Below are 14,541 nucleotides of genomic sequence, written 5' to 3'. Positions count from 1 at the left end.
GGGGCTCGCCTCTAGGATCCCTGTGGGGGCTCGTGCGTCCTCCTTAGGCTTTTTCCCCCTCCCCAACTCCAGGCCCGCGTCTCCGGCCCACGCCCGCCACTCGAGGGGCGTCCCCGGGTCGCCGCGGTCCTCCGCGCCCCGGGGCACCCGGCTGGGGGATGGGGCGGAAGGCGGGAAGCCGAGCGGTGGGCGCCGGAGCTCGCGCGCCACGCTGCCCCGCGCGGGATTTGCCGCCTTCAGCTGCAGCAGCTGCGGCGGCGGTGGGAAGAGGGGTGGAGGGCGGTGAGGAGGGCTGGAGCCCGGGCCAGGAGGGAGGAAGAGGGAGGGAGGGGGGGCCGGGAGGCTGTGCCAGGCGAGCCGGAGGGGTGCTCAGCGCTCCCCCGCCCTCCTTCCGGGAGCGAGGATGCAGACTCTGAAACTGGCGCTGCTGGGCTGAGGCAGAGGCAGGGGAGTTGCAGCGCGCGCGGCTCGGTGAGTGTGTCTCCTGAGCGCGGAGAGGCGGGGGGAGGCGGAGGACGAGGAGGAGGAGGAGGAGGAGGAGGAGGGGGAGAATGCCCGGAGCCGCCGTCGCTGCCGCCGCCGCCGCCGCGATGCTCCCGGCTCAGGAGGCTGCCAAGCTGTACCACACCAACTATGTGCGGAACTCGCGGGCCATCGGCGTGCTGTGGGCCATCTTCACCATCTGCTTTGCCATCGTCAACGTGGTGTGCTTCATCCAGCCCTACTGGATTGGCGACGGCGTGGACACCCCGCAAGCCGGCTATTTCGGGCTCTTCCACTACTGCATCGGCAACGGCTTCTCCCGGGAGCTGACCTGCAGGGGCAGCTTCACGGACTTCTCCACGCTGCCCTCGGGCGCCTTCAAAGCCGCCTCCTTCTTCATCGGCCTCTCCATGATGCTCATCATCGCCTGCATCGTCTGCTTCACCCTCTTCTTCTTCTGCAACACGGCGACGGTGTACAAGATCTGTGCCTGGATGCAGCTCACCTCCGGTGAGTGCGCGCTCACCTCGGTGGAGGCGAGGGGGACCGCGGGGCGCTCGAGCCCGGAGGGGCGGGAGTGGGAGGGACGGGGGCCGTGCGCGCCGCTGGGTGCCGAGCAACTTAATCCGCTCAGGCGTTGGGGGTGGGGGCGGGAGCCCTGGGAGGCCGGAACCCCCGGGGTTCCCCAACCCGGCACTGGCGCCTTGACCCGGGCTTTCCAGAACCTCCCCAGTGCCGGGGACGCCACCCGGGGGGGACGCGCGGGAAGAACGGCTGCTGCTGGGCCGAGTCCGCCCGGAACTGAGGATGGGGAGAAGAGGCCGGCCGCTTAGGGCGCGAGCCGAGGGACTAAGGAGGGGCTGACACAGCCTGGCGGAAAGCCGATTTGGAGAGGTGGTAGTGTGGAAAGAGAGTGAGGCTGCTCTGTCCCTCTCTGGGACTGTTTCTGTCTTTGCTTCGGGAGGGGGTGGTGCTGGAGTGAAACTGTTTCACTCTGTCCCGGGCAGTTACAAAAAATGCATCATCCATCTGGAAATGAGTAAATGCTAATTCTGTTTTGGGTTTCACCCTTTTAAGCAAAATGGAGCTTAGAATGTTCCTTAGCGATTCCCCAACTGTCTAGTCAGTCCTCCGTTTGCTTCCCTGTCAGCAAAGGTCCTTACACTAAATCCTTCATCAGAGATCTTGAGGGAATCAAGATTTCTCAAGATCTCGTTTGGGGAAAGTGGCTTTAGAGAGGATGGTTGAGAGGAAAACCCCTTTCAGTAGCATTTCTGATGACTTTTTGCCTGCGGAGGATAGATTGTTGCTAGCTGGAGGATATGAAAGTACTTTTTCTGAGCATCAAAGTTACTTCTAACCCAGAAAGGATAGGGATGCATTTCCCCGTGGCTTTGGAGAATCCTGAAACAAAACTGACTCCCTTCTCTACTTCCGGTGATGCGGATTCCCACCCTGCTAGCCACCTTGGACGCCCTGCCTTCTAAAGGCAGCCTCCCTTCTAGGACACTTGACACCCTCCTGGTCCCACGTTGTTGGGTCTTTTTGATTTTATGGGTGATCTGGTTGTGAAAGAATATAGGATATCTCAGGCAGTCAGACTGTCTAATTTGTGTTTTGTTCTATTTTGTTTTAATTTTTATTTGTTCTTAGTTTTAAAAGCTGTTACCTTAAAGATTTGGTACTTATTTTTCTCCCTGGGAAGGTTTTCTGGGGAGTAGGGATTTGATCCCTGAGTTTACCAGAGTGTTGTACTTAAAGGTGCTGGACAAAAGCATTAAGGTTCATGATCTTATATTGCTGGTTGATATGAGAGAATCTTGTGGGAGACTAAGCTTCTATTAGGGAAGGATTTGCTTTGTATGAAGTGTGTCTCAGCTGATTTTGATTTGCCATGTTCTGGGAACACGTGCGGGTGAAAGGCTAGAAGCAAGCACCAGCAGAGAAACACGCCCTTCCCCCTCCCCCATATTGTTATCCTCCTGAAATGCTCCAAGCACCCCACAGACGCCCTCTATTTTATATATAATGTTGACTTTTATGACCATTTCAGAAGCAGACTAACTTTGAAATTTGGAATAAATTCACATAATTACAGTTGTTCTTGACATTTGGCTCTGGTTTGACTTTGAAGACAATAGGACATTGAGGATGCAGATGTTTTAGAAAAAGAATTGGCCCTGCACAGCTAATTTTAATTTTTCTAAGTTAAATGACCTATTTAGACTGAGGATTCAAGTTGGATTGTTTTTCTGAAGGTCTGAAAGTAATTTGCAGGTGATTTCTCAACAACATATTTTAAATATTTTGTTTTTATGAGTTTCTGTACTCTAAACCCAAGTTTTTTTGTTTGTTTGTTTTGTTTTATTTTAAAAAAGGAAAGAAAACTATCTTTGGGAAGAATTCCCAGCTTTGAAGTTAATACACCTACAACTATTATAGTGGTTTTTTTTTTTTTCTTTCCTTTTTTCCTGAAATAGAGCACACAGGAATCATTCTGGGGTAGTGAAATATGATGTTGTGTTTCCAAAAGTTTGACATAAATATACTGTCCTGTTTCCCATATGTCAGCGTAAAATGTGATGATGGCCTGTGTACTAAGGAAGATATTTGGACTCCTCATTTTTGGAGGAGTGCAGGTCTTTAAATTCTAGGCAAACTTTCTAAAACCTTTATTTGCAATTTATTTGGTATTTTATTCCTGGATAAACCACAGAAGAACATAATTTTATTAATACAATTTATTAATTAAGGAAGAATGATTATGATGATGGGCAGTTAAGAATCAAAGTCAATTTGATCAAAGTCAAAGATTTTTAAGGAATGGGTTATAGAAGCTATTTTTGAAGAATGTCACATTTAACGTGGTTTTCTTTTTTAAAGTCTCATGGCACTAATAAGAAATTTAGCATAATGGAAGCTATTTTCAAAGTTTTAGATTCTAACCTTTAAACTATTCCTCTTCAATGTTAAGCCTTTTGGTACTTATAATTTAACTGTACCTAGGTTAATCTCGAGTGCAATTTGCAAGCTGTGAAAGATGAAACTATTTGCTTATTAGAGACTGTTTAACCCTCAGTGGAAGTCAAACGATTAACTTGTGTATTTAGGTATCTAAGCATTTTCACATAGTAACATTGTAAGCCAAAGCCAAGTAGAACATAAAATCCCATATGAAATGTTAAGAAGATGATGAAGCAGGAGATTCAGCACCAAGAGTTATCCTTTTTATGATTCTGAACAATGAACTAGAAAAAGTACTTTATTTATTGCATCTGAAAATGATGTTGCTCTTCTATCTAGATACGTGAAGCACATATAATTAATGGTGCTATTATGAACACCTTGCCCTGTCCCTCTCACTCTTCCCTGTAAATCATTATTAACCTCAGTAGAGTGAAGCTGCTGAATTAGGAGCTAATATGTCATACTACTTCTGGATGTAATCCTATACTTATGGACCATGCCTAATATAAAGACTGAAGACATAAAAATAATACATAAAATAAGCAATAGCAATCAGAGATGCATAATTTTCCTAATCTACAGGGAGACTTGAGAAGAAGAGAGACTTTTCTTTTTTCTGTATGATTTCTCTAACACTAAGAGGAAAGAGGTAGATCTGTAACTGGTCAAGTAGGGTAATAAAGTCCAGATTTTTTTTTTTTTTAATAATCAGGATGGAAAGGGAATTTTGTTTCTCTGGGAACTTGGTTCTCTGTTTCCATGTTCTTGTTCTTTAAATCAGTGTTTCAGTCTGTTTTCAAGTCTATTAATAGCCAGGTCTCATAAAAGTGTTGTTTTGTTTATTTGTTTTATTGACTATAAGCCATGTCTGGAATTGTTTCCAGAAGCCCAAGTGTTAACCATTGTAGACCAAAGAAATCTTTTTTTTTTTTTTTTTTTTTTTAAGAAGCTAAAGGATTAAGTAAAGAAGGTAACTCTTGATCTTGGGGTTGTAAATTCGAGTACCACACTGGGTGTAGAGATTACTGAAAAATAAAAAAAACTTTAAAAAACAAAATAAGCTAAAGCATTAAGATACAATTTAAGGTCTTTTAGACATCCAAGATGGATTTCCTGGTTAAAAGCAGCAGATGAGGAGATAATTGCTGTCTTCTGTGAAGAAGGGGCAGCAGACCCATATTGGCTTTCTTTATTCAGGAAGGATAATGTTAGGAGAAGGGATTGCATTTGCCATATCCCTCCCCTCTTGTCATTTGGAGTATACCAACAAGAAGGGCCACCAAGATGGCAAGGGTTAAGGGCTGAATTGCTTAGTCACTTTCCCAGGTCTGCACCCTTAGATTTCCCCCTGCTCTTTTTAGCCAACTTGCTTTCTTAAATTGTATAACTTTGTTGCTTGGATGAGATGAGAATCATCAGGAGGTAACCACTGCATTTCTAAGCCTGCAAGGACAACCTTTGCAGTGTTATATTGATACTATCTCATGGCACCTTGCTCTTAAAGTCCTTACCAACATTTGAGATGATAAATGTGTTTGTGTGTTTGTTTAATGTCTGTCATCTCCAGTACATGGAAAGTTCTATAAAAACCATGTCTGCTTTTCTTCTGGAGTAAAAAGATGTGGGTTTCCACCCTGGCTCTGACACTAAGTGTAAGACCCAGGGTAATAATTTCTCTGGACTTCAGTTGCTCGTCTGCAAAGTGGACTTGTCCTTACCTCAGGGGACTGGTTCAAGGATTAAAGAGCTAATGTGTTTGCTGAGATCAGTGCCTGGTGCAGAGTAAGCAAGAGTTAGGTTGTTCGTGTGCTATTACTGCTCTGTCTGAGGTATGTCATATACCGAATAGTAGATATTCAATAAATTGTTGTTACTGAATAGAAGAAAGGATGAATGATTAATGGGATGAAAAGTGAAAGGAGAGATTTAAAATTTCCCACACAGCATGTTGAGAAGTGAACGTCATATATTCTTTGAAGCCATGATGCTCATCTTCCTTATTGGTTTGTGGCATCAGTAATGGCACTAAAGGATCTCTTCCAGCATTCTTTGCCAGCGGTGATCGTGACATGACAGCTGAATTTGTGAGGTACTTCTTCCCCAATGAGGGGTCTTCTCTAAAGCAGGGATAATGATCTTTAGTCCAACCATAGGACATAATCAATTGTATCTTAGGATTCAGCAAATTTTTCCTTACTGTTGATTTCTCATGAAAAATGTCATTCAAAGTGGAGGTTTTATGTAAGACCAGGTTTTCATAAGAGCAGGGACCCCATTCCAGCCTGAATTTTCTTACATACGTTCAGGAGCAATCCAGACAGAAGAGGATGTGTCTTCCAGGCTTTCCTTTTCTCTTTCTGGGCATCACTGCAGATGTGTTCCTGGACATGCCAGGGATCCTGCCCCAGACCTGCTCAGATGGGTGGCCTTGTGTGTTCAGAGTTGTGAAGCAGGTCTCCAAAGAGGGGACCAGGTTGGGATGGACTGGCCCTCGGGATCACCACAAAATTTTACTGTCTGGTTGTGCTGGGCATATGAGAAAGTGAGGTTTTGCCTCATAGGGCTGCTAACCCATCCTACGTTCAGAGTTGCAGAGTGACTTTAAAGGGGGCTTTTTCCAACACCAGTGCATTCCAAACCCTTGCCCACACACAACGGGATGAGAATACAAGGGGTGAGGGCAGTTTTCACTTTCTAAAGACATGTTCTAGTTCTAAGAATTTTCTGTTTACCAAGTCAAACTTACAAGAAAGTGATTCAAAATGAGAATTTAGAAACTGTTTTTTTTTTCTTCTTTTTTGGTTGTATGCAGTGTGACAGGGATCTGACAATTGAAGAGATGTTGAAAAATATATTAATGTGAATGTCAAAACAAATGATTTTTAGAACTGCGGGATTTTAAGTGAATATCTGTGAAAAATAACAGACCCTGTATAACCCATGTGGTATATTGTTAGGTGTTCTCTTCCTTTGGCGCGAGGCTGCACGTTTAACAGCTTTTGAGAAATGTTAACAAGGTGTTCACGTATTCTATTACATAATAAATATGTACATACATACATAAATGTTTAACCATAATGTGGTATCAGGTGCTTAGCATGAAGACAATTATTTGGTGATTAACACTTATGTTCGGTAAGATGGGATCAGAGAATCCAGATGGCCAGGCCAGTGTATTGCATTTTATGTAGATACTTTAGAAATCTTTCCAAGTGAACAAAGTTTTCCATGAAGGAAAGAGGAGAGCCAAGCAGACAGCTGTGGGTGGGGTGGGTGGCTCGGTGCCCTTCTGTGTGTGGTGCGAGGCTGTGGGGAAAGGAGTAGAGAGAACTTAAGATCACACTGGCGTGAAGCAAAGAGCAAACACCCTGAGAGACTTCTAAGTTGGGGACCTCATAACATGATCACTGGGAGAGATTTAAAGTGTAATTTCCATAATATATCTGAACTTTGAGGGTCAGCACCAGCTTTAACTAATGTGATTTTTGCCTATAATGAGTCAACTGGAATTTTTATTTGATAAGAGGAAAGACCGAGGAGCTGACCTTTATTCTTAATAATAACAAAAAGGTATTAATAATGACAGAATATAAGAGGCTGGTTCATATAGCAAATGGGAGGTAAGTTATTTGATGGCGCAAACGTTAACACTGTTAGGAAAAGTCATTGGGGCATTTCAAAAGAGAAATAAACAAAACAACCTCTGCTAGCATTCTTAATGTTTGCATAATTAATATCATGCAGGTGTGCTTGTGATGTTGTGATGCTCCTACTGCGCAGGTCAGAGCGTCGTTCCTGGTTTAAATGGTCCTAACTGTAATCTTGAACACATTTCTCATCTCTTCTGCTAAAATGAAACAGAAAAACGAGTAGTTTGCAAGAGAAAGATAATATTTGGACCACTGCAGACATGAACCCTGTCTAACTGCTACTGGACAGAATGAAAGGAGTAAACCTTTTCGAAGTAAGGTGCTGGCCTGGGATCACCATGCTGGGTCTCGCTTACCTGGATTCTGCCATCTTTCCCACGCAAGTGAAACCAGATGTGTGGCACTGTAGGGACTGTCTCTGTGTGCTGGATCGGAGAAAGGATCTTAAGTGATAGGTGGAGTGAAATTAGGCTAATTGCCTGAAATTTTGAGTTTATGACTTATCAATAAAAGGGCTAGTGGCAGAGTAGTGAAAGGTAGTGAAGAAATTAGTGATAAATGATTGTCGATCAGAAAAGAGGTCTCAGCTCAGAAACAGACAGGCTGAACTTAACGAATCAAGAGAGTTCTCATTTGTCCACTTAGAAAACAATGGCTCGCATAGCGTCTGTATAGAAGGCATCACAGGCCCATTTGCTTAAGTGTCTGGAGACACCTTGTGGAAATTGTCTTGGGTGGGGGCGGTGATGGGGTATGGGCAGAGTGCTCTGCATCTCCCTTTTTTGCTTTAATGAAGATCAGGAGTGAGGCTGCAAAAGTCAAAATGGGAAATGTGTATCATCATTGACAGAAGGCTCAGTATATGAGAAACAGGCAAACAGATCTGGCTGCGGAGAATGACAGGGACGGCAAAGAGTGACACCAATAACGGAAGTATGAATAGAAAAGACGAGAAGAAATTCAAGGTTGTAAAGCCTGTGGCATTTGATAACATTAAAAGCCCGTTGAGGTTGATATCATCAACGGCTTAAAAAATAGGCTGGCACAGGACAAGCAGTGAGCTGGAATATGCATTAGAGCGCAAAACTGTGTGCAAATCCCAATTCCCAAGAAGGAAAGATTAAGGCTGTGCTGCCCCCACCCCGCCCCACATCTCAGGAGTTACAATAAATTCTAATACCAAGCTATTCAAAAAGAGAGAGATGATCGAACTTCCTGTATGGCCGATGAAAATATGGAGGATTAAAATAAGCTGACCAAAAAAAAAAAAAAAAAAAAAAAAGACCAAAAAAAAAAAAAAATAAAATAAAATAAGCTGACCAAAGAAAGAAAAGGTCATTGTGAAACTTGGTTAATAGAATTCCTATAGTTTCTCTTTGAAAGTCTGGTTGCAGGTTGTGAAGCTAAATTGATTTCTATAATGCCTTGAATGGGGAAAGGGAACTTACGGGGAGTATTTAGGATAAATATATTTACAGAGCATTTTAAGAACATGGATAATCGTTGTAAGCTAGACGAGTTAAATTTAAGATTTGGATAATTAAAAACCAGCAAATTGTGGATCTGTGTAATGCCAAATATTAGTTAATGGAATATCTACATTTTAACCAGCTAACTGGACCAGAAGTAGCACTGAATAGTTGGCATTTCTTAAAAACCTTCGTGGAGAAAAGAATGCTGCACTGCAATGTTTTACAAACTCTGGTTGGTGACTCTTTGATGGGTCAGGACATCAACTGAGTAGATCATGATCAACATTAAAGCTTGGATGAAAACAATGGAAAATACGAATGTAATGTAGACACTAAGGGTTTCGTGAGACATTTATTTCTTAAAATATTTACATACGTGTATGTGGACTAGATTACAATGTATAATGTATTGCTCACCTGTGGGCTGCAGTCAAAATGTATGAAAGACACTGTTCTAGAGAAAAGATGATTGTGTGAATTTAGAAAAATAAATATCTCTTCTTTGGACAATTGTGGAAGTTTTGCCCCAATTCATATGTAATTTTGTATCAGAGGGTAGATTATATAAAATATACTTAACCTAAGCATATTTGAGACATTTTTCTTTGCTTTTCTTTCTTTCATTAATGACCTTGGATGCTAATGTCTCCCAATTAGATTGTAGGTGGATTGAAAAAGGGAATTATTTTTCCAGCTTTGTTTTGACTGGACATTCATGCTTTGAAAAATGACATGGCCACCTCTAAGCAAACATTTAAACAAGTGTACTTAACCCAGTGCCAAATGGATATAGACTGAAAAGCGTTTAGGAGTTGGAAGGATGTTATTAATTATTTAGCCGTCTCTTCATTTTCTAGGTAAAGGAATAGTAATGGAAAATACTACCGAGCGACTACCGTTTGCAAAAAACATTTAGTTTAGTATATTTAGCCTTCACAGTAATTCTACAAGGTTGTATTGTTATGCCCATTTTGCAGATGAAGAAATTGAGGCTTAAAAAAATTGTTCAAGGGGGCGCCTGGGTGTCTCAGTGGGCTAAAGCCCCTGCTTTCGGCTCAGGTCATGATCCCAGGGTCCTGGGATCAAGCCCTGCATCGGGCTCTCTGCTCAGCGGGGAGCCTGCTTCCTCCTCTCTCTCTCTGCCTGCCTCTCTGCCTACTTGTGATCTCTGTCTGTCAAATAAATAAATAAAATCTTAAAAAAAGAAAATTGTTCAAGGTCTCATTGCCAGTGAGTGGTTTGAGCCCAAATCAGACTTTTCCCCTTTGCTGCAGAATATTGCCTCTAAATGTGAGAGAAATTAAGAGTCTTGCCAAAATTACACCTCGGTAGACTTGAGACTAACACATCTGATTCCCGGGGCAGTTCTAGTTCTACTTTCTTTGTTTCCCAACTTGATGTGCCTTTGCTTAGTGTATGTTTTCAGTATGCATTTTCACCATGCTATATCAAGGGAGGGGACTGGTGTTTACAAGAAAATAATTGCCAAGTGTTTACTAGGCTTTTCTCTTAAAGCCTGCTTAGGAGTGGCGAGGTATTCCTTGTCTCTATCTTTTCATTTCCCTGAGCCAGAGCTTGGGTGGTTCTTTGCCCACAGCATCATCTTGCTTATACCTCTGATCTCAGTGCTATTATTCTTAGACTGAATTCCTATAGGCCAAGGGCTCTGTCACTCATTCTTGTCCTGCATCAAAGGCAGAAATGTTCCTAATAGATTCGCTTCCCAGTGGCGGTGATAAAGTTGGTGATGCCTCTGGACAGGATCACGTCACAGCCGCAGTTCCAGGAAGGTCAATAACAGAGTTGGACATCTTCTAGAGGCATCAGGGTGGGGAAGGGGAACTGGGCGTGTGGTCAGAAGATGCGCATCTTGGCTTGGCCACTTACTGGCTGGATGACTTCGAACAAGTCATCTAACTACTCTCGGCTTTCCATTTTCTTCACCACTTTCATTTCTTAAAGATGTATATAATTGTGTTACAGACACATAAAAAGAGATTGCAAGTTATGGACATTAAAAATATATCATCTGCCAACTAGTAGCTGCTATGCATTTACCTACAAAGTAGATGTTAGAAAAACCACCAAAGTTAGGGTGCAATTAAAGGAGAAAGCACATAAAGAACAATCCTAGACAGAGAGGTATCCAGAGTTAGATTTCCTCAATATCATGAGTCTTTAAATAAAAATACCTATCTATTAGGATTCTCAGGATTGTTGAATTAATGCACGTGAAACACTTATAATTGGATCTGGCACCCAGTAAGCCCTCAATAAATATTAGCGATGTCTACTGTTACTACTGTTACTTTACCACCACCAAAGAGAGCAGGGCTGGAGGAGTGGGTAGGATTCAGAAAATTTAGTAGACAGAAAAACTGAACTCAAAATACCCAACTTAAAGAAGGACAGTTTCGTTTCACAACTTGTATAGGCCAGACCTCACTCGTTCGGGGGATCCAGTAAAATAATGGCTGTGAGAACCTTTTAGAAACTGCATGGTGTTCTAGAAGTGCCATCTTCAGCTCAGAGTTTAAGCTGATGTCCACAGGGTCTAGCCCTTCCCTTTTATTTTCTGGGTAATGACTCAAAGGAACAAAAATGTATTTTGGAGATAATTTTGAACTGTTTAATAACTTCGGCTAAACAAACTTAAAAAGGGAAGCCATGTTTTGAAGGCTTTGTGGACTGGATGGCGTTTTGATTATGTCAAGACCCTTACAAGTATTTAGGCATTCTTATTAAGTTCCATCCAAACGATAGGGAAATTTTTATCGGATATTCCTCAAATTATTTCCTCTTGACAGTTATCAAAAGCAACCTTGAATATTCTTAATCTTTAGTAACGTCACGTAACGGGAACGATTTAGAAGTAGCATTTTTTTCTGTGTGGTTTTAAATATAGCTGTAATATATTGAAAATTAGGTTTCTCCATATTGTATCTGTGAGTATTTTTTCTTCCTAAGCAAAGAAAGTAGTGATTTAAGATTCTCAGATTAATGCTCAAATGGAGATTGTTGCTCCCTTTTTCATTAGCATGTTAATTCTGTGAGTTTCTTTAGCTTTCCTAAAGAAGGTAAGAAAAACTACCTCAACATTGCTTCCTATTAATATTTTCATTTCAAGTTTAAAGTCATTAGCTATTGTAAGAAGAGAGTATCAGTTTGTTAGATCTGAACACTGAATTGAATAATGAACAAATGAACATTCTCTGCTCCGCATAGTATCAAGATCCCATTTGTAGTAAATATCCAGAGTTGATGTTGACGGGAGAATGTGTTAAGTAGGAAAGCTCCATCAGACTCTGCTTTTACACATGCTGGTGAAGAGATGTTTGGTGAACGCTGCCGGGCAGTGTCCCAACTGTGTCTTGGAGGTCGTAATGAATAGCTCCTCTCTTCCTGACCTTTCTCTCAGTCTGCAGGAAGGGGCTCTCCCAGCAAGATGAACTCACAGGGGGAAATGGGCAGGGACCTACGTAGCCCTTCACTTTACTGAGACCCCTCCATTGAGTGCAGGATGGGCTCTAGAGGGAGCTCCAGCCCTGTCGTCTTGTGTTTCTCAGAACTTTCCCTATTACAAGGTCGGGTCCAGAGTCATTGCCCCCCTGATACTCCTTGCAGGGTAACAATTTAGAGGGTAGAGAGTGGAGGATAAAATATGAAGGGGAAAAAAGAATGAGAAAAGGGATCCATTCAGAATACATGCAGGAGAAGGGAGAGCTTCTTTATCTGCCCAAAAAAGTCAACTCCTCCTGGACGTTTCTGCAGCCCTTTGTCTTTATATAAACCCTTTGAAATGAACTCTCTGTAACTTATCCGACCTTTTAAGAAGCTGGTGGGACTTTCCAGGGGCCTACTTTTGTAAAGGACTCATTGGGATGGTCTTTCCCTCTCAGAACATTTTGGCTACTTTTTTCTTAGCCTGGAGATGGACACTTTGGAATAACTTGGACATCATTGGAGAATTAGCAGGTCACTGGAGACCTAGTATAGGAGGTTACTGGAGAATTCAAAAGTAGAGGAATTCAGAAGTGCAGAATTGGAAATAGCTGTTTGATCTTGGTGGTCATCAACTATGCATCATGGTTGGATCTCTGCACCAGCCTGAGCACGTTTTGGAATTGAAAAAAGTAGAATTGGAAATTACATTCTTTGGGAAATTTTAGGGACTGTTCAGAGTTTAAAAATGATGTTTACAGGAACTCAGACCATGGACCCCAGCCATAGGCAAATAATATTCTATATGCTGAGATGGAAAACTGGACACCTGATTTCATTACTAGCTTCTACCTACATATACTAATCTCCATTTTCTTATAAGTAATTATATTTATAAATTATAGTATAGTATAAATTGATATTGTAAAATATTAGAAATAAATAAATAAATATAAATATCTATAAAACAAAATAAAAAGAAAAAATGAGTGTCTGCTGCTGTACTTACACACAGTTGTCTCCACTGGAAGCCGCTCAAAGAACACACATATTCCTTTCTTTTCTTCTTCTTCTTCTTTTTTTTTTTTTAAATGGGACCTGAACTCAATCTGGTTTCTATTTTATCTCTGGGAACCTGAAGTGCAGAAAGTTCTTTAGAGGAAAATTCAGAAAGCACACTTCCTGCTCAATGCCGGTCCTTTTTTCCCCATCTCATACTCAAAAAGCACTTTTAAAAATCCTCACCAGAATTCCCCCTTTTTAGACCTGATGCCCCCACTCTGGGCCCAGTGCCTACCAAAATGTCTGTGTCTGAACAGGCCAAGCAGAAACTCTGGAACTCTACTGGTACTGTGGTTCAATATAGCATGCTAACATCTCTGTGGGACCCCTTAGAATTTGGGGGTTGCATTTAATATGCATACAACAAAGGGGAATGTTCTGCAATCAATAGGAGTTCATTTGACAAGGGCTGTTACCTTCCACTGTGTACTACTAAAGAATTGATTTTTTTACAAAAGGTTTCTAAAAAACCAACCTAGTGATGGTGAGAGGTGGTCCCTGAACACTAAAGTTTTAATCGTGATAGATTTATTTAGGAAATAGAATGAGTCTCACATACAATTCTTCCTCTCTAAGTCTCATGGTGACATGAGCAGTTCCTTTGGAATTGATTCCCAAATGCGTTAAAGTATTATCTAAGTTTAGTGTAGAAATATGACTTGCGCGGAGGCAAGCTTGAACTTGTCCAATGAAAGACAAGGTGATTTAAATTTCTATTATAGTTACCACATTATTCAGACTAGCCATCATTCTGGTCTGGCCAAACAATTGCAGAATGAATTATGGTTTCAGTTCATCTGCAAACACATTGTGAATAATACACTTTATATTTTTGTGTCATGCCTGTGTGGTTTTGTGTGTAAAGTTTGAAAAATAATAAAATGAACACTTGTGTACTACTTTCCTGATGGTATCTGCCCAGAGGTAGCCACTTCCCTGAGTTTTGTGTTATTAACCTACGTTTCTTATAGTTTTGTCACTAATGTGCATGTTCTCGAGTCACAGGTTGGTTTTTTTACTGTTTCTGTTTTTTTGTTTTGTTTTGTTTTTTGTTTTAAGATTTTGTTTATTTGAGAGGGAGCGAGAGACAGCATGAGTGGGGAGGAGAGGGAGAAGCAGCCTCCCCTCTGAGTAAGGGGCCAGACTAGGGGCTCCATCCCAGGACCCTGGATTCATGACCTGAGCTGAAGGCAGACGCTTAACTGACTGAGCCACCTAGGCGCCCTCCTGTTTCTGTTTTTAAGGGAAATGCTTTCAATATTTCTCTGTTGAGTATGACCTATCCAAGAGATGCAAATACTATTTATTAGGTTAAGAAAGTTCACTTTCCTTCCTCCATTGATAAGAAGTTTTTAGATTTTGAATGTATGTTGAATTTTATTAAATGTACTTTCAGTACCTACGGAGATGGTTAAATGAATTTTTGGAATTAATCAATACCGATGAGATAGTTATAATACTGGATT

The 14,541-nt window shown here is 41.7% G+C and overlaps 1 protein-coding gene across 1 annotated transcript in view; it reads left to right on the top strand.

The window, feature by feature from the left end:
• Window positions 1-551: 551 nt before the first annotated feature.
• The window catches only part of LHFPL3 (LHFPL tetraspan subfamily member 3), a gene marked incomplete at both ends in the record, with an annotated part of 380,935 nt that continues 366,945 nt past the window's right edge, over window positions 552-14,541 (top strand). The window contains one exon of the mRNA XM_080818185.1: window positions 552-993. Within this exon, the coding sequence (XP_080674311.1) occupies window positions 552-993 (442 nt within the window). The remainder of the gene's footprint in view (window positions 994-14,541) is intronic.

Source organism: Martes martes (assembly GCF_963455335.1).
Source record: "Martes martes genome assembly, chromosome: 11".
In the NCBI taxonomy this organism is placed as follows: Eukaryota; Metazoa; Chordata; class Mammalia; order Carnivora; family Mustelidae; genus Martes; species Martes martes.
Note: the sequence above shows the minus strand (reverse complement) of the source record. Positions and strands in the feature narration are given on the sequence as shown.